The sequence below is a fragment of the Trichosurus vulpecula genome, chromosome 4 (assembly GCF_011100635.1).
Source record: "Trichosurus vulpecula isolate mTriVul1 chromosome 4, mTriVul1.pri, whole genome shotgun sequence".
Classification (NCBI taxonomy): domain Eukaryota; kingdom Metazoa; phylum Chordata; class Mammalia; order Diprotodontia; family Phalangeridae; genus Trichosurus; species Trichosurus vulpecula.
The window spans coordinates 272,229,531-272,255,321 of NC_050576.1; the positions used below are offsets into that span (position 1 = coordinate 272,229,531).

Sequence of the window (25,791 nt, forward strand, 5' to 3'; positions counted from 1 at the left end):
TAATTCTTATTTTACTCCTGTTATATATGTCAAGGTCAAAGAATCTTTAACCTGGAATAAAATAATTTAAAAAGGCGGTAGGGAATTAGATAGTCATTCCTTTGAAAAACTCTGTAGTTTTCAGTGGACTTATAGCAACCTAATATGAGTCAGAGGAAGACAGCCAGGATGGTGAAGAGACTCATGACATATGAGGATGGGTGGAAGAACTGGGAATCTTAGATTAGAGAAGTCCTAGAGAGACATAACAGTTATAGTTAAGCAATAGAAAGCTAAGTGGAAAAAGGATTAGATTTGATCTCTTTGGTTCTAGGGAGCAGGACAAGGAGCAATGCGTGGACACACAAAAAAGGGCAAATTTAGCCTTCATGTTAGAAATAACTTCCTAAAGAGGAATGGACTGCCTTGGGAGGTGGTAGCCTTTCCCTCGATGGTCTACAAGCAGAGACTGGATGATAGTGTGTCTGGTGTGGTATAGAGCGGACACTTTTTCAGGGATTCGTTGGATTAGGTGGTCATTGAGAATGCTTCCAACTTTGAAACTCTGGGATCATACTGTCTGCTAAGCCTGGGACAGTGGGACACTGACAGTGACTTTCAGTTTTAGCTGTAACTCAATCTTCCCTATCCCCCAAACCCACCCAACCCCCATAGTGTTCCACTGATCACTGTTAACTAAGAGTGTTGTATACTCTCAAATCAGGTTGCCAATGTGTATAGCCCTGCAAGTTGTCCTAAGACACCATAATACTATCTTTGCAATTAAATTTTTAACAATCGTTAGTCATGTAGGCACAAAAGTGCACCTGCAACAGGTGAACATCTAAGGTTCTCTCTTTCTTTTCTCAGAGTCTCATTAGCTGGGATGCTGTCCTGGTGGAGAACAGAAATGTCTTTTTGAGCTTTCCCTTATAGTATGTGAAAGAGAAGTAGATGGATTCTTTCCCATACTTCATTTCCATGGCAGGGTTTGCAAAGTAGAACCTACCGGTAACCCTGGATAACCTGGTGTCCCTGGAGGTCCTGGAAATCCTTGCTCACCCTGAAAGGCATACAAAGTTGGTCATTCTTCTTAGCTGTTGTCCAACCTCACTAGAAAAGCTTATTCAGGCATTTCCTTTGTCCCTTCCCCTCCGCTTTCAGTAAGGCAACGGCAACCCTAGATGAAGCACTCAGGAGTGCTTATAGCTATTTGTGGGTCAGGAAACTGAGAGCCAGGAATCCATTATATCAATTGAAAATGGGATTAGAATCTACTTGTTCTCAAATTGTTCATGGGCTCCAAAAGCCTAATTGTGCCAAGAAATTTCAATTGCTGATTACTTGAAACTTGAATAATTAGGTCATCCCCCTCCATCTGAGGCCATGCTCTGGGGAAAAGGGATGAAGAGCTAGAAGATTGGTTTGACTTGGTAAGCAGAGTCATTCTTCATCCTGAGTGCAGCTGTGCTCCCACAGCTGGGGTGATTAATGGTGCTTCACAATTGCAGGTGAAACTGACCACTTGGGCACCTGGTTCTTTATCTTCCTGAGGGTGAAACTGACCATGTGATGACATGAGAGAATTGAAGAATAGAGAAAAAGCGAATAGAGGACGTCGTCTGGTTCCAAATCTCATGCATGCTCGGTTCAGGCATTCATATATGTATGTTTGGCTAAAATGTTTCACGAAAACCTATCTCCTCACTGCTGTTCTGTTCTTTTTTTTCTTTTTTTTCCCTACCTTAGTGCCATTGCATCCTGGTAAACCAGGAGGTCCATAAGGGCCAGTGTTCCCAGGACTACCCTGAAAAAAAGAGAGAGAGAACAAAATCGAAAGATATCATAATTTGCTAGGTACTGACACCCTAGAAAAGCTGCTGTAAGATTTGGGGTTAGTGACCAATTTTAATGCTTGGCTGATCCACAGTTTTGCCCATATGGGAGGGAGTGCCCTGTCCTGGATGCCTCTCCTCCCTCCTTGCAGATCACACCCTTTTCTAGGCTAGCCTGGGGAGAAGACTTTCTAAATTTGTCCAGGGTAGTTTGAAGACATTTATTCCATCCCTAGGACTGTATTCAGAACTTTTCTAGCTAGAAAAGACTCATCAGACTCTGCTCTTTGCTAGCCCAGCCATCAAGAACCCAGAGTCATCTCTATGCCATGATGAGTATTGTGGGCAATGAACTTGGAGTCAGTGGAGCCAGGTTCAAATCCAAGCCCTTCCACTTACTACCTGTTTAACCCTGGGCAAGGCATTCCATCACTCTCATCGTCTCTTCATCTGTAAAAGCAAGAGGTTGGACTAGACAGTCTCTACTTTCCCTTCCAGCTGTAAATCTATGAGCTGATGATCTGAGTAGGACTTTAGTGGAAACTGCATGTGCTATGTGGTCCTGAAGAATTCTAGAAACAAATTGGGCTAATTAAAACAAGGGACTTATATCTTTTTGTTATATTTATTTATGGAAATTATGTTGGTCTAACAGAGGATGAGGTTTGGGCTATTTAATTCACTATCTAAATAACCATTCCAAATTTGGTGGAATGCTTATAACACAGGTGTTAAACAGGGAGACCCCTGGGGCAGAACTAACACCTGTGTCATAGAGTAGATTTATCAAGCTTTATCTTTATGCAGTTGCTCCATCTCAGGAGTGATGATATATATATATATATATATATATATATATATATATATATATATATATATATATATATATATATATATATGTACGTATGTATACACACACACACACACACACACACACACATATATATATATATAATGACTAATGTCTATAGTGCCTTAAGTTTTATAAAGCACTTTACATATTATCTCATTATCTCCTCAAAGCAACTCTGTGAGTTAGTGGATTATTTTACAGATGAAGACACTGAGGTCGAGAGAGTTTTTAGTGATCAGCTCAGGATCATAAGGATTTGAACTCAGGTCTTCCTGACTCTTTCTATACAGATCATTGCAATTTAACTGGATTCTACAGTAAGTTTTATTCTTATTAGGTATATATAATATATCCATACAGATATGTGGCATCAAATTCAAATAGAAACTCCTGCGGGGTACATATTAACATAGAAAACCAAAACTTTTTTTATTTTAATTTTAATATATTTGTCAGATATTTCCTGATTATATTTTAATCTGGTTGCCCGTTTTGCAACCCACTTGTGGCAAGTTCAATGAGTTTGACTCTTCTGATTATAAGTCAGATAGAATTATTTCAATCACTCTTCAGAGAAATTTAAGAGAGACAGTATGGTCTAATGGAAAGAACGGTGAATCTTGAGTCAGAAGACTTGGGTTCAAATCCCAGCTCTGCCTCTTAGTACCTGTGTTATCTTGGACAAGTCACTCCCTCCTCTGTTTCCCCATTTGTAAAATGAGGGAGTTGAATTAATGATAATAATAGCCAAAACAGGCTGCTTTAAGTAGACTGAGGAGATGCTCTCATTTGCCAGCCACAGTAACTAAGATTTCCTTTAAGACCAACAAAATATCTTATATACATATATATATTTTAAGATGAGATTCCCAACACCGTGTTGAGAGGGTTACACCAGGTATTGGTATTCTCAGGTTCTCAGTGAGGAAGCCCAGGCTCAGAGAAGGTAAGCACCTTCACCATAATCATGCAGCTAAGAGGATACCTCCTTGCAGGTGGGATTCAGATACTAGATCTTCTTGACTCCCATGTCCAGTGTTCTGCCCACTACTCCATGCTGCCAACTTGGATGACTTTAAGGTCTCTTCCAGTTTTAAAACTATGACCCCATGACTTGTGACCCTATAAACAAGAAGCATTCATTTCCTCTTTACTTACAGGAAGTCCTGGAGGACCTGGAAACCCTGGCAATCCCGTCATTCCCTGTTGATATATATATATAAAGAAATGCTGTTTAAATGTTCAAAATACAGCATTTAAGAAAATTAATATGCAAGGATTGTAATACTGACCCTTGTGCCTTTGGAACCAATAAAGCCTGGAAACCCTGGAGAGCCCTAGAACCATATTAAGGAGTGAGGGAAAGAAAAAAATACATAGTAAAATAATATGTAAATACATAATATTAATACCTGTATACATTATAGACCATCCTTCCCCACATTTCTCCAAACTATTAACACTGTTTTACCTTCTGTTTATCTCATCATTTAACACTGCCTTACTTGTAATCAATTTTCTCATAAACACTGTGAAGCTAGAATATTAACTTGGAAGGGAAAAATAAAGTTCCATCTAAAAGAGACCAGCTAATCAGCTGCTAGAGCATAATAAGACTCAGTGTAAAGATGGCTATGGCAGATGGAAATAGCAGCCAATGTTGCTTGTCTGGCTTCTTAGGCTTATTAATAAAATATTCTACAAATGTAGAGAAATGCATAAATCAGAGATGAATCTGCAGTGTTCATATTGTGATGAATTAAGAGTCATTGCTGAAATACAGCTTTAGAAGGGATCTGCTTTGGAAGGGGGGTAGGGAGTATCTGTCCCTCTCTACAACACAGAAACAGAAAGTTTCAGAGATTTTGGTATTTTCCATCATGCAAGAAAGAAAAAAGTTGTTAACATAGTCTTCCTAGATTAGATTAAACTGCCAAGGCCAAAGTCTGCCTTTTCTCACTTATATGGAACTCAGGGGCTGAATACTCCCAAATCCTCAAAAAGATTCACATGCTGTTCTTTTCTCCCCTCTTCCCCCCCAACCAAAAATTCCCATTTGCGTTATTCTTCAGGAAGATATGTGGTCCTCATATTTATATTCCTGTTATACATTTTCTCTTACTTTCAAGTACTTCTAAGTGCGATAAAAAACTTGTGACTTTGGGAACTTTTCTCATTAGGTTTAATTCATCTGGTGTCATCTGTATTTGAGCCAATGTTCTTGGTGATCTGCTTCAAAGTGGAACCGTCATGAACACTGCATCGAACACATTTTTTCCTGGATTAATTCTGTGATGTGTCTGGCCTATCTAGGACAGCACATACCCCCAAATTAGCAGTGTGTGCTCAGAAGTATTGTTTTAGTTAATGTGGATATATCTGATAGAAACATTGAAAGAGGAAACAGCCAAGCAATGAGGCACGGATCACTTGGGAAAAGAAGCAGTTGTAGTGAAATAACTGACCTACTCAACAACCTGTGGAATGGCAGCCCCCCAGCCCCCTCCCCCTGCCCACACCAGGAGGGAGGAAGGCATGCTTAGATCAGGCCTGGCCTGCCCTGACTCTGGAAGAAGATATTTGAAATGAAAAGAGAAAGACATGAAAGGATAGAGCTGGAGAGAGAGACAACATGCCAAAAAGGAGAGATAAGGTTGGATTTGACAAAAAACAAATCTACATTATATATGAGACAGTGTCTCTGAGCCCTTAATTGGGCTACATATTCCCTATTTTCTTTCTGGTAAAAATGGGAATGGAATTCTGAGTGAGGAATTCAGACGATGCCTAAATAATTACTACCATGGAGACAGAATAAGATAAATGAAAACAATCATTTTCTCAGGTGACAGAACATTCCAGCCTTTAAAAAACTCACTCAGCAGATGAACCACTTTTCTCTTTGTTCACCTAGGTTATAACTAATGCTTCAGGAGACCCATGATTAAAGAGATTAATCATTGTAGACTTCAGTCTGGCTAATGACCATTGGAAGAAAGAACAGTAGATATTTAAATAGTATTTAATTTACACATATTTCTAATGGAAATCCATTGATTGTTTATAAAGTAGTCTCATTTTCGTTGAGACAGATGGTAGGATTATAGAGTAATATTATTGCAATGTTCTAAGTTTTAGATCTTTGGCAGAATCTAAATGTGGAGGGTCTATATGAATTTAAAATAGAGCTGGGATATGGTCCTGCTACATTTTACAATGATGGCAAGGGCTAATTTATTGATTTAGTACTGAAATCTTCGAAGGCCTCAAAACCCATTGTATTAAGAGGTAACTACGGCAATAAGATGAGAAGGTCCCCACCACAAAGGCTAATTCTTCCCTCAAAAAGCAATGAAACCATCCTTGAGACTTAATTGGCCCAGGAAATCTAACTTGAATCATAGACATAGTCAGTGACATAGAGTTGCTGACATCTTGATCACTTGAGGCATAAAAGTCCAGCTCACAATAGACTGTGCTTCTCAGACTCAACAGCCTTCCTACTGCTGTGTGACTGACTTCTCACTGGCTGTATCACTATGGCAAATGCGGGGGGAGGTTTGAGGGGAGCTGTGCCCAACTGAACTAAATGCTTTCTTTGCTTGATGTCCTTTCCATGCTAATGTTGAATAAACTTTCTTTTCTTAAATTCTAGAGACTCACTAGTGTGTTGTTGATGGGGCTGTGAATTGGTCTAGCCATTCTGGAAGGCAATGTGCAACTATGCCCACAGTCACCAAATTGTGCAGCTATACCACTGCTAGGTCTGTATCCTCAAAGAAAGAGGAAAAGACCCACATGTACAGAAATATTTATAGCAGCTCTTTTTGCTTGTAGCAAAGAGATAGAAATTAACAGAGTGCCTGTCAATTGAAGAATGGCTGACCTAATTAGGATCAATGAATATAATGGAATATTATCATTATGGTTTAAAAAAACTGGGAAAAGACTAGTGTAAACTTAAGCATAATAAAATGAGTAGGATCAGGAGAACAATTTTTTGGACTAACAACATTGTAAAGACAAAACAATTTTAAAAGACTTGAGAATTCTGATCTACACAACGACCAACCACAACTCCAGAAGAATGAAATGCAGATTTTTGGACGTGGAAAATGATGTGGGTTTATTTTGCTTGATTATTCTTATTTGTTACAAAGATTTTTTTCCTTTTTGCTTGGGACTGAGTGGGATGTGCAGGCTAGCAATAGTTCTGTCCCCACCAAAAAACGAAGATAAATAAAAGAGGGTCATGAAAGCATCTTTGAAATTCACAGAAGAGAATAAAAAGAAGTTTAGAAGGAAATACAGACCATAAGGACATCTTTGATGGTAATATTTATATTTATTATATAAGCTGAATGTAATAGAAATTTGTGGTTTTACGTGTAATCCTTTTTTCTTTTCTACTTTGTATAGGGAAACCCCCTCCCCCAATCCCTTTTTGGTGTTTACTAAATTCAAAACAAAAAATTATTTAAAATATTATATGGCCTATGAATGTTTCATTTCATTTCATTCCCATCCCAGGCTGGAAGCATGGGACTAGCCTGAGTCAGGCCTGGCCCAGAATACTATCTTACGGGCTTTCTTTTTATTCTGCCAGAATTGTGGTGACCCAATTGGCCACTTCCTCCATTCTACTCCCGCCTATTTTTGAATCAAGGTCTTAGATGTTGTGTCTCAGACAAGAGTCTAGGAACCATGGTTCATCAACAGTCTGCTGCTGCAAGTTTTGCTCAAAGAAAGTTTCCCCAACCTCCTTCTTACAGACTACCAGCCCCATACAGCAAGTGTAGAATCATGATCACACAAGAAGAAAAGAAAACAAACTGAGGCTTAGGGAAATGTAATGATGACTGGTCCTAGGCCCAGTAGATAATCCTAGATTACAAATCAGTCCAGGTCCTGGTCCTTGACCCAAGGAATAACTGGGCTAACCGAAAGGATAACATCTGTAACACCAACCTGTCAAGCATCATGCAAAGGTAGCACATTGACAAACAGTGAAATTGCTATAAAATCCCACAATTAAGGCAGTGTCAAATGCCAAGGCACTCATGCTAGGGTTGGTCAAAGGGAGGAGAGGTAATCAGAGGGAAAGCAGCTCAAGGGCAAGTCTAGGGTTTGGCAGAACTCATGCTTCTGTGACAAGAGAGCACTTATATGAAGCTATGCTGCTCCATCCACCTTCCACTACCTGTAGAGTCAGTGGGTTCCCATAAGTGCTGAGCCTGTACACCATCAGAGAGCATGAGATATGCAAACTTGGAAGATGACTTACCTTGGGTCCCTGAGGTCCAGGTATACCTTCTGGACCAGGTAATCCTTTCTGGCCAGGAGTACCAGGACAACCGGGAAAGCCTTTCTCACCCTGTTCAAATCAACAGCACCAACACAATTTACATTGGAGTTAAATGACCAAATAGCCATCTTCTTCCTGGATGATTTAATGGTGAATTTGTGTGTGTGTGTGTGTGTGTGTGTGTGTGGAGAGAGAGAGAGAGAGAGAGAGAGAGAGAGAGAGAGAGAGAGAGAGAGAGAGAAGAGAGAGAGAGAGAGAGAGAGAGAGAGAGAGAGAGAAAGAGAGAGAGAGAGAGAGAGAGAGAGAGAGAGAGAGAGAGAGAGAGAAAGATAGAGAGAGAGAGAGAGAGAGAGAGAGAGAGAGAGAGAGAGAGAGAGAGGGAGAGAGAGGATATAGCCATTAGTGGCCAATAGCAGATAATGAAATTGTAGCTACCATAGGATTTCAGTCTTTCATGAAGATTTGTAGAGACAACATGGTATGGTAGAAAGAGTAGAGTGTGGCACAGATGGAGGAGTGTTGGATTTGGAATGGACTTGTACCCAGCTCGTGCTCAGTTACTTATTACCTGTATGACCTACATCGAATCACGTAACTACTCTGAGCTTCAATTCCTTCTCTGTAAAATAAGCTGTTTGGAGGATGGAGTTGTGCCTTGATGGTCTCAAAAGTCCCTTCCAGATGTGAATCTTTGGTCTGTGCGTGCTGACTTTGGAATCAGGAGACCTGGGTTAGATCCTGGTTCTGACTCGTAACAGCTAGTTGACTTCTGATGAGTTATTTTACCTTGAAGCCTGAGAGCTTTTTTATCTGTAAAATGGGGATACTAATTATGAACTAACTATCTGAAAGGACTGTTGTAAGAAAGGTGCCTTGTGAAATGTAAAGCACCCAATGCCCAAGCTTTGGCTCTCCCCCCAATGCCCCGCACCCCTGCCCCAACACATTTACCCTGAAAGCCTCCTATTTCTCAAAGTTCAGAGATGAGTGATGCAGATACTATAAGCGGTGAAGAATTGTAAAGGGGATAAGAAAATCAAACAAAGTGAAAAAAAAAACTCCAACAGGAAACAAGAAAACGTCTTAAGTAGAACCCGAGGCAAGGGCCAAAGAATGTGGCAGAAGCACGCATAATTGTAACATTCTGGTTGTGGGCATATTTACTGCCTCTTGTTCTGTTAGAGAATTGTCATATTTAATCTGTTATTTGATTTGGAGATAAATCAGTAGCAGGAAAAAAAATGGGCTGGCAGATCTAATAGTCTGAATTAAGTAATAGTCGTCACTGATAGTAAGGAGTGTCAATGAGGTTAATAGATGCATAAATTGAACTTCATGGGAGGAGTGGATAAAATGCCAGGAAGAGTTGGGGTCAAGCCCTGCCTCTGATACAGAGGGATGAAAATAATTCAGCTACATGGCAAAACTCTGAATATTTAATTTTCAAAAGCACAAAATTCTAGGTCATCTGTGATGTATCCTCAAACCTGTCTTTCTAGCCTTAATTCCTACTATTCCTTTTTTTAAAACAAGTTTAACTGGATCACTCACCTCATTCTTACTCCCAGTTTCCCACCTTCATACCTTTGTCTTAAAGAAAAGTCAGAATGCTAAAATGACTATAAGGAAATGAAATTTTATTTTTTTAGGTACAAATGAACTAATAATAGTATAATAAAACAGGAATAATAGAGGCCTAAGTGACCTGCTGAAATAAGTATGTATATATGTGCATATATGTATGTAAATATAAAGTATATAAATATACGTATAAATGTATTGTATATAAATAAATATGTATATATGTATATAAATGTAAAGTATATAAATACACATATAAATGTAAAGTATATAAGTATGTATATGTAAGTATATATCTACACATATATGTATATATACACATAAATATAAGTATATATAACTGTTGAGATAAGTATATATAGTAGATATATGTATACATGTGCACACATACATATGTATGTGTATGTTTATATATGTGCATATGTGAACAACCTGTTACTATCTTATTTGTCTGCAGGTAATTAGTGCTACTGAAACACATGAAAAAATTTATTCTCTGTAGTTAGTTGAAAGATTCCTCCTTCAAGATTTTCCATAAAATTCTTAGTACCATTTGTAAGTACCCTCCATTAAAACCTATCCTGGCTCTCCGTGTCAGCACTGAGCTTATTCTGACTTCTAAAAGGCTGAGCCAGCACATTGCAAACTTCTGCAAGCCTTGACAAGCATGAAAGGTTCTGCAACTCTGACTTTGTGTCTATCGCTAGTCAATCAACAAACATTTTTTAAGCACTTATTATGTGCCAAGTTCTGTCTTTCATAGAAGGATCCACTAAACTTAGTTTGGAAAGCCTCAGCGCCAAAAATTTGGCCACAAGAGGGTGAATTACTTTTGGCCACAACCACAAGAGCTGCCTATCCTAAGGCATGGAAGGGTTTCAGTCTGTCTCAGGGAATGGCACATCAACATTTGGGAAAATGATAGATCTTAGATGCAACTACAGGGAAAAGATTGGACAAGTTTATATAGAGGCATAGACTTGGTAAGGCTGGAAGGAAATGTGAGGTCATCCAGTCTACATCCTCATTTTAGTGGTGAGGTAAATGAGTCCCTGAAAAGTAAGGGGACATATCTAAGGTAACACAAGCAAGAGAGCAGAACTGAGACTCTCACCCAATTCAATGAACCATAGATTTAAAGTACCTTTAAGGTCATCTAGTCCAACCCCTTCCTTTTGTAGTTGAAGAAATAGAAGCCCAGGAAGGTCAAAGGTTTCCTTTTTTTCAAGGTCACACAGATAGAAAATGACAGAGCTGAGATTTTAACTCAGCCGCTCTTGACCCCTAACCCAACTTTCTTTCCACTGGACTATGTAGCATGTCTGAATCATCACAAATGGCATATTAATGAAGTTTGAATTCGCGAGATCTTTGCTGCATTCCTTCTGTTGTTCTTACAGTTAAATTCCTTTCCTAGCACCATGATTTGTACATGGCAGCCTTGAAATCCTCACAGAATTGGTTCTCATTTGAGTATCACAGAAACGATTGTGGTTCTGATACCCTCATCTCCCACTAGGTGGAGGTGGAGATCATGACATCCACTCTGGCTCTTTTCCCGATGTTATTCAGCCTCCATCTAATAAACCACGGTGGTTTCCACTTGAACTAAGTGGTTTTCAGTTGTCCTCTTGTGTTCTGTAAGATTGTAGCCAGTGCATAAATGTAGGGACATCCTCTGGAACTTCACTTTACTAATTATCTGTCCCTCTCTCACCACCCAAAGAGTTATAATTTAACTGCTGGTATTTAGGCCAGCCAGCCAAGGGCTTGAACAAGGCATTCTTTCAGGTTAATGTTTCTGTTTGGATACATTAAAATTGCAGCGTTTGGAAAACTAATGGACACCACTCTTTCTGGATGTTATGAATGGAGCTTGTTGAGGAGAGAGAAGCAAAATGTTAGTAACCGTTTTTTCTTACCTTATCGCCTTTGATGCCATCACAGAAGCACGGGCCCTTGTCTGTACAGACACAGCCCTATTTGGAAAGAAAGGAGTTTTGTTTAAAAACAAGGACAAATTTCTATGTTTGAAGAATCACAATGAGTAGGACAAAATGAATCCAGCCCAATCGTTGTTTTCTTTTCTTTGACTGAAACTGCTTTGCTTGGCCTTTAAAGCCCTTCACAATCCACCTTTTCTGCCTTATTAAACATTCCTCTCTAGCTCATGGTTCAGTCAAACTGGCCTTGCTTTATCCCTCAGGCCTGGGGGGCACTGTCTCCTTGTTAAGCACCTAGAATCTCTAATTTCCTTCAAAGTTCAGCTCCTGATCACAGTTAGAACTGTCCTCCTTCCCCCTCCAAATTATCTTTTGTGCATATTTTGTATAGGAAATAAACTCCTTGGGAGCAGGGATTTTGTTTTGTTTTTGTATACCAATGCCTGACATTTAGTCATGCCTGACTCTTTCTGACCCTGTGGACCACAGCACCCCAAAACTGGCCATGAAATTGTCTTGGCAAAGATACTGGAGTTATTTGCCATTTTCTTCTCCAGTGGATTAAGGTAAACAGAAGTTAAATGTCTTGCCCAGGGTCACACAGCTAGCAAATGTCGGAGGTCAAATCTGAACTCAGGTCTTCCGGACTCCAGGCCCAGTGCTCTCTCCACTGAACCACTTAGCTGCTTCATCTGACACCGAGTGGGTGCTTATCAAATGCATGTTGGTTGATTTTTCAAGTGTAATTTACCACAGGAGGCCTTTTCTGATTCTCCCAGATGCTAGTCTCCATTCCTTGTTTTTTAAAAATAATATTTTTTTCCCCAATTACATGTTAAAAATTTCTTTTTACAATTTAAAAAAATTTTGAGTTTCTAATTCTATCCCTTCTTTCCTCCCTTCCCTCCTTCTTCCCTGAGATGGTGAACAATCTGATATAGGTTATGCATGTGAAGTTATATAAAACATTTCCATATTAGTCATTTTGTAAAAGAAGACTCAAATCAAGAAGGAAGGGGAAGAAGGAAAGAAGGAAAGAAGGAAGAAAGGAAGGAAGGAAGGAAGGAAATGAGAAAGGAGGAAAGGAAGGGAGGAAGGAGAGAAGGAAGGGAGGAAGGAGGGAAGGAAGGAAGGAAGAAAGAAAGAAAAATAGTATGCTTCAGTCTGTATTAAGACAACATCAGTTCTTTCTCCAGAGGCATGTAGCTTGTTTCCTCATGAATCCTTTGGGATTGTCTTGGATCATTGTATTGCTGAGAATAGCTAAGTCATTCAAAGTTTTTCATTGCTGTTACTGTGTACAATATTCTCCTGATTCTACTCACTTTACTTCATATCAGTTCATCTAAGTCTTTCTAGATTTTTCTGAAATTTGCCTGTTTATCATTTCTTATAGCACAATAATATTCCATCACAATCATATACCACAGCTCAGTTTCCAATTCTTAGCTGCCACTAAAAGAGTTGTTATAAATATTTTTGTATAAATATCTCCTTCTCCCCACCTCCTTTAAAAAATCTCTTTTGTATATAGACCTGGCAGTGATATTGCTGGATCAAAGGATATGCACAGTTTTATAGCCCTTTGGGTATAGTTCCAAATTGCTTTGCAGAATGGTTGGATCAGCTCACAAGTCCACCAACAGTGCATTAGTATCTTAGTTTTCCCATATCCCCTCCAACATTTTCCTTTTTTGTCATATTAGCCATTAGCTTACATAGGTATAAGATAGTACCTCCATTACCCTAGCATCTTGTATTTATTTTATATATACTTATATATGTAACTATTGTTTTCCTTGACAGAATGTAAATTCCCCAAGGGTAGGGACTGTTATTTTTAGTCTTTGTGTAACAGGTTCCTATGGTACACAAAGGATCTGGGTTACCATATCCTCCTTTTGTATCTTGGGCACCTGGCAACATGCCAAACACCTGGTAGGTGTGTAATAATTATTTCTTGATCAATTGATAGGACATTAAATACTTTCTGTTCTGGACCACATGAATCAGTTTAAAGGGAATAGGCATTCCTCTAAAATGCAGTTAGGAGAAAAGGACAGGATCCCAGTTGTTTCCTTTACTAGCCTAATTCATTCCCAAAAGCAAGGCCAGCAACCCTCTCTCTCTTCTCTCAGAGGAACTTCTCTTTTCTCCTGTCTCCTTGGAACTCCTGTGAAATTCTTTGGTCTTCCTGAAATATGTCCAAGGCTCAGAAACGATGATCCACAGTGTTTGTGCTTCTCTAAGCAGAACAAACATCTCTCTGACCTTAGGTTGTGGGGAGATGAAATACAAGTTTTGTTTTATCTTACTAGCCACTCGATGTACTTTAGGACATCTGCCAGTTTTTATGATAGCTTAGATCTCTAGGATCTGCAGTGTAAGAGGGAAACACTAACCAGTGATGAACACGAAACCAGCGGCTATGCTTTCTGCTTGCATTCAGGGATGTGAATAATATATGTCTAAACAAATATAGATGTATGTAATGTATATGTGTATGTATGTACATACATACATACATACATACACACATTAACTATTAAACTTAAAAATGCACTAAAACTTTTGGGAAGCCATATATGTATTTATGTATATGTACATGTATATGTACATACATGTGTATATGATTTCTGTCTGCATTTGGGGATATGAATAATATATTTTATTTATATTTTATAGACATATATAAATATATGTAGCACACATATATACACATGCATATACATAAACTATTAAAGCTTAAAATGGCAAAACTTGGAATACTGTATATATACATTATACACGCATATGTGTTTACACACATATATGCACATATATGTGTGTATGTGTACCCATATGTATGTATATTTATATGTACTCTTCCAAAGCCTCTTATGCTTAGGTTAATATTAATCTTAGTTTGTGTTCTCTAGAGTCATGAGAACAAAGCTCTGTTTATAAATTTCCAAGGAAGGCAATTGGAGAGAGATATAAGAAATTAAAATGTTTCCTTAGATATTTCCCAAATAGCAGGAAATCTTTCCCAATCCCTTGTAACTCTAATGCCTTTCCTCTGTTAATTATCTCCTTATTATCTTGTATATAACTTATTTGTACAGGCTTATTTACTTGTCTCCCGCATTAGATTTTTTTGTATGTGTATACATAGTTGGTTGATTATTGTCCTTTGTTCTTGAAGAGGACCAAAACGACATCACTATATTGGAGTCAAGGTGCAGTGTGCCTGACTGTGGCTGATCAGACCAATATGACCTTGGAAGACTCTTACCACATGTTGGGCACAAATAGTCCATATGAACATTTGGAGTGGAGATGTCTCTAAATTTGTGCATCTCATTTCTTTTGAGTTACTGCATATGTATATACGCACATATACATATATATTTAATATGGAGGGGTGTGTGTGTGTGTGTGTGTGTGTGTGTGTGTGTGTGTGTTGTGTAATTGAGATTGGGACATAAAATGTAAAAGTTTTTTTAGAAGATGATCTTTCTAGAGAGAAGAAGAATTAAAACTTGGTTGCTTTAATTTTACAGAAAGAAGGAAGGAAAATGCAATTCTTTTCAGACCTTATCTCATTCATCCTCCTATTGCATCTGAATAAGGGAAAGGAATAAGCATTTATATAGAGCCAACTATGTGCCAGGCACTGTGCCAAGTACTTTAATTTTACGAACCAATAGATCAATATTTTCAAAGATCTGGAAGTTATGTAAATGAAATGTATAGAGGACTCTTTGCAATTTTCCATTTGTATCTGAATTTAAAGATGTTTTGGTACAATGCAGTCATGCCAGAGGCCAAATATTCATAAATATCTCCGGTAGGTAAGAACTGACTAAGGAATTGTGATTATTTTTATGTTTCTCTTGTTAAGACTGTAATTGGTTGGTTTATAAATAATCCTTCTTTATTCAAGGCCCTCAGCGGTCATAAGTGAAAGGGATTGTATTTGATTTTTCATTCATCTCCTCCTAGGGGCTAAGAAACTAAGCCTTAGTTAACACTTTCACTTGTAACCAATATAACCTGTTTTATTAAACTGATTTATTAATTTATTCCTTATTGTCCCCTATTTGGGGCATTTGCCAATATTTTGTCGTTTTCTCTCTATGTGTAAAGGCTAACACTTAAAAATAGCAGCAGTTCTGAGAAGTATGGCCAGAATGTACAAAATGTATAATAAATGGATGGATACTCTCCAAAAGGAGTATATCATGGCAGATAGACAATTGTGATAGCTCTGGGGCTCTGTGGGTACAGATTTTTCCAGGTTTCTGATGTTTTCTTGGCAATATGTTTGTATCTAAGCCTCAATGTATTGCCTCCAATGTATTTTGATCTAGAACATCCCACTCTATTCTTGCTTGAACCTTTAGGTCAACCTCTGCTTATCACTGGGCTTCTCCTTTGCAAGAAGACTTTTCTCATCTTCTCTCCTGTTACTCCTCTCCAAGTATTCTACAGTCTATTTCCACTGGTCTGCTTGTGATTCCTCATAAAAGACACACATCTCCCATCTTTGTGTCTTTGCACTGCCTGTCCCCAATTCCTGAAATGCTTTTCCTCCTTCCTTTCCTATCCTGGCTTTTCTGGCTTTTTTCAAGACTCAGCTCAAACCCCATTTTCTGTAGGAAATCTTTCCCAATCCCTTGTAACTCTAATGCCTTTCCTCTGTTAAATACCTCCTAGTTATCTTGTATTTAACTTATTTGTACATATTTGTTTGCTTGTTGTCTCCTGCATTAGATTATGAGCTCCTTGATGGGAGGGATTGTCATTTATTCCTTTGTATCCCCAGTGCTTAGCACAGTGCCTGGTACATAGTAGGTGCTTGCTAAATGCTTATTGACTGATCGAAATTATTCTATTGCACGTGGTTCCATAGCTGTGTATGCATACACCAGCAATCACTGTTCAACTCTGTGCAGAGGCACACATGAATAAAAATGAGGATGAGGAAGATGAGGATGATGAAATACAAGACTCAAGATCCCTATTCCACTAGCTGGCACTGCATTCTCTAGAACAAATATTTAGAATTACAAATATGGCTCAACATTTTTTAAAAGGATATACATATTAATGTATATAGCTACAAAAATAATAAAATTTATCTGGAAGAGCAAAAGGTCAAGAATGTCAAGAAGATTCATGAAAATAAAATTTGAAAGAAGAGGGCTTAGCAGCACCAGATCTCAAGCAATATTATAAAGTGGTAATCATCAAAACATTTTGGTACTGGATAAGAGTTAGAGTGGTTGACCAATGGAATAGATTAGGTACACAATATACAGAAACAAATGAGCACAGTAACCTAATATTTGATAAAACTGGGGAAAGAACTCACTATTTGACAAAAACTATTGGGAAAACTAGAAAGTAGTCTAGAAGAAACTGGGCATAAGAACAACATTTCGTACTGCATACTAAGGTAAAACTCAAAATAGGCACATGATTTAGACATAAAAGGTGATATAATCAAATTAGGGGAGCATGGAAGAAAATACTTATCAGATTTATGGATAGAGGAAGAGTTTATGGTAAAACAAAAGAGAGAGAGAGAGGTCCATGGGAAATAAAATGGTTAATTTTAATAACATAAAATTTAAAAAGTTGTTGCAGAAACAAAATCAATGCAGCCAAAATTAGAAGAAAAGCAGGAAATTAAGGGAAAATTTAAAGCAAGTTTCTCTGATAAATGTGTAATTTCTCAAATACATAGGAAACTGAGCCAACTTTATAAAAATAGAAGCCATTCCCCAATTGCTAAGTGATCAAAGGATGTGAAAAGGCAGTTTCTAGAGGAAGAAATCAAAGCCAACAATAGTTATATGACAAAATGCTCTAAATCACTAATAATTAGAGAAATGTAAATTAAAACAACTTGAGGTGTTACCTGACACCTATTAGTTAGGCTAAGATGATAGAAACAAAACGACAAATGCTAGGGGGAGGTTGTAGCAAATAGGTACTCTAAATTGCTGCTGGTGGAGCTGTGAACTAATTCAACTATTCTGGAGAACAATTTGAAACTAAGCTCAAAGGACTATAGAACTTTACATATCCTTTAACCCTACCTAACTATCACTACTAGGTCTATATCCCAAGGAGATCAAAGAAAAAGGACAAGAACTCATATGTATAAAAATATTTATAACCGTCCTTTTTGTGATGGCAAAGAACTGGAAACTGAAGGGATGCCCATCAATTGGGAAATGGCTAAATGAGTCATGGCATATGAATGTGATACAATACTATTGTGCTATAAGAGAAGATGAGGAGGATGATTTCAGAAAAACCTGGGAAGACTTATGTGAACTGATACAAAGTGAAGTGAACAGAACCAGGAGAACAATGTACATAGTAACAGCAATATTATAATGATAATCAACTGTGAAAGCCTTGATAACTTTGATCAATAAAATGATTCATCACAACTCCGAAGGACTCATGATGAAAAATGCTACCCACCTCTAGGTTAGGAACTGATGGACTCAGAGCTCAGATTAAAACATTATTTTCCTTTATTTTTCTTGCTTTTTTTTTGGAGTGGGGGGAGCAAAGAGGGGGAGAGGGACATCACTTAATGCAGAAATATGTTTTGTATGACTTCATACACATAATATGTATCATATTTCTTGCCTGCTCAATGGGTGGGGGAGGTGATGGAGGGAAGAAGAGAATTTAGAACTGAAACTAAAAATAGAATTAAAAATATATGTATACATATGTGTATACAGATTATATATACATATATATATGTATATACAGATATACATATTTTCAGGAAAAGTAGAGTTCACTGAAATTCCCTATGATCCAGATTGTTAAAAATGGTTTTTAACTTATTTGAAATGACATATTAATGATCATTAAAGTTTCATTTTGTTTTAGTCTAATTGTGAAACACAATTACTTTTACCCTCTTTTAGAGCACAGAAGAATTTTCATGCTTATACTTTAGATCTATACATCTTTGCATTGAGAAGGTCTGTGCTAGTGGAAAGAGTTCTGAGGGTTCAAAGCATCATTTTTCATTATATCTGAAAGAGGGTAGGCTACTCAATGCTTGGAAAAAATCATGGATATTATGACTGCTAGAGAAGGCAGTGGAAAAAAATATTGCTAGTTACTGACTTTAAGGCCTACTTTTCCATCTCTACAAAATCTGAGAATAATCTGCTCACATTTGAGGATAACCTCAATGAAGAGATAAGGAGCAAACAGGCAGGTTCTGCAAATGACATTTTAGAGCTAGGACCCTAGCATCCTATCCAGTGCAGAGAGCACTGGTCCTGGGGTCAGAAGAATTAAATACAAAACTAGCCTCAGGCATTTACTAGCTGTGTGACCTTAGCTAGCAAGTCACTTTGAGCCTCAGTTTCCTGATCTGTAAAAAGGAGATAATAATAAACCTGCCTCCCATGGCAGTTATTAAGATTAAATGAAATAATATTTGTAAAGCGCTTTGCAAACCTTAAGGTGCTATGTAAAGTTATCATTATTATTATTATCCTAGGGTTCCATAGTAAGACCACATTTTACTTGGTACACAATTGACTGAAAGGTGCAGAGAATACTAAAGTTCAGTGTCCTTGCTATTTATTAGTTATAAAAAATGCTTGCAATGTGGTAGAGCAAAACGTGACCTTAAAGGTGCTCATCCATCAAGATGTCTACCACATATATATCAAGATTATTCAAACTTCCCTGAAAAGTCTGACAATAGACATAACTTTGTTGTTGAATCCTCTATGTTCCATGAACTTTTGATTATGAATTCAAGGGAAGCATAAAATGGAGAGGTATCTGCTCACTTTAGGTATTTGTTACTCTCATGGAAGAGGTCCAAGGGAGAGTCCAGAAGGAAGGAATCATTACTCCCTCTAGATGAAAGGATCATAGATCTAAATCTGGAGGAATCTCAGAGGCCATTCAGTTCAACTTTTTCATTTTCCAGATAAGGAGAAGACCCTGAGAGGTGTTCAAGTAACTTTGCCTAAGGGCACATAGGTAGTAATTATGAAAGGCAGAATTTGAACCCAGGTCTTTTGACCTCAGCATGTTTTTTCTTCTATACTATGCTGTCTCCTAGTGTCCTGATACTCAAAGCAATTTAGCCTAATTATCCAAACAGGAAAAGCCAAATGGATAAAAGATGTCTCTTGTCTAAATTATGAAATGCAATTGCACGGAGAGTCCATTGTAACCAGTCAATTAAGTACATAGATCCTGGACAGAGGCTGCAGTAGACTGTGAAGTGGGCCCAGAATGGGAGAGAAGGAAGAAGGTGGACTGACTTACCTTTGGGAAATTGTATGCTTCTTAGTGACCCAGATTTATGCCTGAAACAAAAGCTTATCTTTTTAACACCAATATGTTTCTGGACATCCTGTCATCTGATTGCAAAGCACAGAATGCCACAGTTTCTAAAGAAGTAAGTTCTAAGTCACCCCAATGGCAGCACATGATGGCCGTGAACAGGTTACATCATATCATCTGTCATGACTGTGCAGGAGAAGCAGGTGTATGTGTGTGTGTGTGTGTGTGTGTGTGTGTGTGTGTGTGTGTGTGTACAACAAAGCAATTTAGGAAAGGAGGATTAGTAAAGGAGATGGACTGCTTATATAGTGAGAACAAGAGATAAATGAGGCAGTATGAGCCTGGTGCTCAGGCAGGATCTGGAGTAAGGACCTCAGTTGAGTTGGATTTCCTGTGGAGCGTGAGAGAAATGGTTATTTAATAACCAATGATTTGGGGAGAGAGAGAGTTCCCCTTTTTTTACAAAGTCCTGATTTTAAAAAGTAAAAAGTTCAGTCTCTTAAAGGACATTACTAATGATGAGATTGAATTAACTCTCCTCATCTTGGTCAGACCCCACCTAACCTTACAAGGAGTTTAATCTAAGGTGGGGAAGCCCCTCGGGTTCTACTCAAGCTTGGATGGAGACCGATCTTTTTGTCTAGATAGCCCAAGGCTGGGGGTAGTCTGAGTGTAGAGATAGTTTCTCAGCTCAAGGGTCATGTGATGTCACTCTCAGCCCCTCATTTTAATATAGCCCACCTTCCATTGTGCCATCCAATCAGAGTTGATTGCCACCCCTCAGGAACGCCTACTCTTTGAAGGGTATAGAAGCTGCGAGTCTGCCGCCATGATGGTCTTTGGTCTAAGAGGCACAGCCAAATGACCACCCTTCTATTAATAATGTGCTTGCCTTAATAAAATGATCAAATTACCCAGAAACAATGTGTCTCAAACCTTTTTAATCGCCGTAAGGTTTTTTAGGAGAACATGGATAAGAGTCTTAGGATGCAAAGGCAGGAATGAGTTATGACCTGCACAATAACAGGGATAACCTCACTGATGAGAGCACCGAGCCATCTAAATAATAGAAAGGGTGAGTGTCAGCTTTTATTAGAAGTTGTGGCCCATTACATTTCTATTTCAAGTTCTCAACTGTTTTAAAACCAGCGTGACTTGATTCCAGAAAACACAAAGGGAGAATAATCACTTGATAGCTAACATAATTTGTATGCTTTCCTCCTCTCCACCAATAAACTATTTTAGTTTCTCCAAATATCATTTTTGTTAGAAGTCATTTACCAGGGGCAGAAGGCTCTTTCTATTGGTTTTACGGATTATGTTTGCTAATCAGGAACATGTCAGGAAGTAATTTAGGGCTGTGGGGTTTTAGTATTTTGGCATCTCAGGTATTTTCATTTGTGAGTGTTATTTCCCATTTTACAGTGAGCATAAGGCTGCATCAAGCATACACACCAAATTTAATGTCTAAATGTGCTGACAAACTCTACATGTGCTCTACAAACTCTGGTTCTGAGTCCTTACTTTCTCCTTTAGCTCATGACCTAAACTATACTTTTTTCTCATCCTTTCTTCTTTCTGAGGCCTAATTATTCAAGCTCTCCCTAGATTCTTATCCCTGAACTCGTGAAGCCATATGGCCCAATACAGAACTGAGCACGGATCTTGTGCCACAATTCTGAGTAGGAGATATATGAGGAAAAAATTCTCATGGGAAATTAAGCTATTTATTCAGTACCTATTTACATCTAAAGAAGCATCTGTTTTATGTTATATGTGTGGACACATGCACACATGCAGACAAGATTTCAGTATAGTGTTTTCATTGAAATAGTCATTAAAAAGAACATGCATATTTTTCCTGATGTGTTTAGAGAGCTAAGCACCACGTCTAAGATATTATTTTGACCACAGCTTCCCAATTCCTGCTGTGTCAGTTCTGCCTTTATAATATCTCTTTTCTTTCCATTGGAAAGGGGAAAAGAAGGGAATAAACACATAACATCCACTATGTGCCAGGCATTGTGCTAAGCCCTTTATAATTATTACTTCATTTAATCCTCACAACGACTCTGGGAGGTAGGCTGCTATTATGCCTATTTTACAGTTGAGGAAACTGAGGCAAATGGGGTTAAGTGACTTGCCCAGGATCACACAGCTAATAAGTGTCTGAGCTCAGATTTGAACTCAGATCTTCTGACTCCAGGACTAGTATTCTATGCCTTATACCACCTAGCTCCTTCTGACACTATCCTAAAGAACATCATCACTTCTCATCTGAACTATTGTAGTATCTTCCATATTGTTCTCCTTGTTTCAAGTCTTTTCCTTCTTCAATAAGTAAAACATTTTTAATTTTATATTTCTGTTTGTAGTTTTAGGCACTGAGCATGGAAGTATGTACTTTTATTTTCTCTCTCTCTTTTTTTTTTTGGAGGGCAGAAGACAGGGCAATTGGGGTTAAGTGACTTGCCCAAGGTCACACAGCTAGTAAGTGTGTGAAGTGTCTGAGGCCAGATTCGAACTCAGGTCGTCCCGACTCTGTGGCTGGTGCTCTTCTCACTGCACCACCTAGCTGCCCCCAAAGCAGGTACTTTTAAGGTATGCCTATTTCCTCAGGAGGCTCGGGAGGAGAAAGTGCAGCTGGTGATTTTGCACAGCCTCCCTTCACTTAAATCCAATTCACTTGCAAGTCATGGCATCACCTTCCTGATTTCATGGTCCTCTTCCAGAACGAAGGACAAATAACATTTGCTTGTAATGGTGCCTCTGAGGAACACCATTGTAATCATGCCATATATTTGCTCCCAGGTAAAAGCATATAAAGTTACACCCAAAATGTATACAAAGTAGATTAAAGAAAATTCCAAGGGAAAAACATTAGCAGCTAGGGGGCCTAGGAAAGACCTACAGAAGGTAGCCTTTGGACTGAGAATCCAAGGATTGTTAGTGGCAGAGGGAAGGAAGGAGAATATTCCAGACAGAGGGTACAGCCAATGCAAAAGGCACAGAGACAGGGGGAGGAGGATGGAGGAAGCATTTATTAAAAGCCTACTGTTTGCTAAATGCCTTATAAATATTATCCGTCTCATTTGATCCTTACAAGAACCATCTCCATGGGGCAGCTAGGTGGTGCAGTGAGTAGAGCACCAGCCCTGGAGTCAGGAGGACAATCTGGCCTCAGACACTTGACACATGTACTAGCTGTGTGACCTTGGGCAAGTCACTTAACCCCAATTGCCCTGCCAAAAACAAACAAAAAACACCCATCTCCAACAGGAGATGGAGCATCAGGTGTGTGGAGAAGCCAGTTTGACTTGACTACAGAGTGAGGGGAGGGCAGTAATGTGTAAGCAGACCAGAAACAGAGGAAGGGGCGGGGTTCTAAGGATCTTTAAATGACAAAAGAGTTTATATGTGATCTTAGAGGTAATCGGCAGCCCCTGAGAGGAAGGTGACATAGTCAGAGGTGAATTTTAGGAAAATCACTCTGGCCACTGGGTGGAGGATGAATTATACTGGGGATGAATTTGAGGCAGCCAGACCAGCTAGACAGATGTCACAGTAGTCCAGGAGATGGGTTATGAGGACCGTCTGATATCTATGTCAATGGAAAAAAGGGAACATATGTGAGAGAAATTGTGGAGACAAAACAAGATTTGGCAACTCATTAGATATGTGGGGTGAATATTTGTCTTCCAAGGTCAACTCAAGTGCCTCCTCCTGGAGGAATCCTGTCTTGATGCCTCCAATGGCTAGGGCCCTTCTCGCCCCCCACCCCCATTTATTTTTTAAATGTTTGGTACATATTTTGTATTTACTAATCTCTCTACATGCCTCCACTCCAATAGAATATTAGCTCCTGTTTAATCTTTGTTTTTATATCCCAGCACCTGGCACAGTGCTTGGCACACAGCAGGCACTTAACAAATATTTCTATTCTAAACAGCTTTATAGCTAATTTTATGTACTGGTGCACAAACAGTGTTCCTTGTGCTAGCTGTTTTCTCTTTCCACTCTCTCAAGCCCAATTCAATATAAGGGGAAGCTTGAAGCGTCCAAAGCCAATTAACACTCTATTGAGCCATTCTGTTGATTTTCGTCTATTAACATTGACTTGGCTGGCCTCTCTGCCAGCCAATTGCTTAAAGCAACATAATCAGTGAAAAGCAGAGCTGACTAAGGAGAATGAAGGTGGTGCCAGCTAGGCTCAAAAGATTGTCCTGGGCAGATCCCTAGGCGATGCCTTCCTCCCCATTCCCGTGTTAAGCAACTGACCATGAAACTTGGATATATTTATCCAAGAAGAGATTCACATCAGAATTCTCCACCTCTTACACACACACACACACACACACACACACGCACGCACGCACAATCACATAATCAGGAATTTTTTCAGATAAGTATTGGACTAGATTTGATGTCTCTTCTGACTCTGACTCTCTAATTCTAAGATCTTTGACAAACTCAGGTTTTGCTAAAGATTCTTTAGTGAGGAAGAACCCCCCACATCTCCTGTGATAACCCACTTTTCTTTTCAGTATAGTTCTAATTGTTAGGAAGTTTTTCCTCTTTTTGAGCCACAATCTACCAGTAGATAAGTTCCACCAACTGGTCCTAATTCTGCCCTCAAGAGGTCAAAACAAGAAAGTCCATTCTCTCATTTATATGGCATCCTTTTCAAATATTTGAAGAAATCAGTCATATTCCCCATCATCTTCTCTTTTTCAACCAGTCCTCAAAGAGCATGACCTCAAGGTCTTTCACCATCTTTGTCCCTTCCCCTGGACTTTCTCCAGCTTGTCAATGTCCTTCCTAAAGGACTGAACACAATACTCCAGTTATGATCTGATCTGGCCAGATCCTATGAGACAGAGACCATCTCCCCCTTCTGGACACTGTGCCCTCTAAGGCTGAAAGCCTTAGATAGCATTAGATTTGAGGGTTGTCATTCTGAATTAGCAATATGAGTTTGCAATCCATTTAAACCCCTTGATACTTTTCAGATCAGCTACCTACCCACAATTCCCTTCTTCACCCACTTCCATATTGTATTTAAGAAGTTGATTTTCTGGACCAGGTAGAGACATGTGAAGTTAGATGATAGTACAGTTAATTAATTGGATCAGGAAATAGCTCTCTGGCCCTATGGAAACTCGTTAATAGAGCAATTGAAACCTGGAGGAAGGTCCCTTGGACCTGGAGGACTATTGGGCTCCATGCCTAACCTTATTCTGCTTAGTATTTTATTGTTGACTTCAGTGTAGGTATGGATGAAGGTAATATGGTATGGTAGGAGCATTAGATTGGGAGGGAGAAGACCTCAGGTTGAATCCTAACTCTGCCATTTGCTACCTGGGTATCTTTGGGCAAATCACTTCTCTTGGGCCCTCAGTTTCCTCCTGTGAAATGAGACAATTGAGCCAGATGACCTTTAAGGTTCTTTTAAGTTTTAAATATATGACCTTAAGACTTTGTCAAGTTAACACATCTAATAAGATGAAACTTATTAAGGATAAATTAGGTAAAAATGATTTGTGGCCCAGAATAGGACAGATATGCTTAGAGAACGTGTGATGTGCAAAGGTGGGGTTTAATGGACTAGAAATCCAGTATAAGTGAATAGTGTGATGTAACAGCCAAAAAAGCTAGTGTGACCTTGGATCACATTAATGCATAGTGTTCAGAAAAAGGGAGGTGACAATGCTGCCACCATAGACATGGAAGTCTTCAGATGAGCATGGGCATGTTTCTGAATCTGTATGATCCTATTTCTGGTACCACGGTTTGTCTGGGAATGTCCTTGGATGTCTCTTCTTGCAGACACTTTGTGGGAGTCCTCAGTCTGCCCCTCTGCCCATGCTTCACTGACTCCTGAAAGTCAGTGGATAGATCCATCATTCAGTGGATAGAAAATAAATTTGAGAATTTGATTTACTGCCTTTTCGTGGATAAGTCACT

General features: G+C 38.8%; 1 protein-coding gene across 1 annotated transcript in view; it reads right to left on the minus strand.

The window, feature by feature from the left end:
* Nucleotides 1-25,791, minus strand: part of COL4A3 (collagen type IV alpha 3 chain) — a 121,964-nt gene that overhangs the window by 91,165 nt on the left and 5,008 nt on the right. The window contains exons 4-7 of the mRNA XM_036755705.1: nt 11,476-11,532; nt 7,952-8,041; nt 1,724-1,786; nt 989-1,042 (exon numbers count right to left, since the gene is read on the minus strand). Coding sequence (XP_036611600.1) covers nt 989-1,042; nt 1,724-1,786; nt 7,952-8,041; nt 11,476-11,532 — 264 coding nt within the window. The remainder of the gene's footprint in view (nt 1-988; nt 1,043-1,723; nt 1,787-7,951; nt 8,042-11,475; nt 11,533-25,791) is intronic.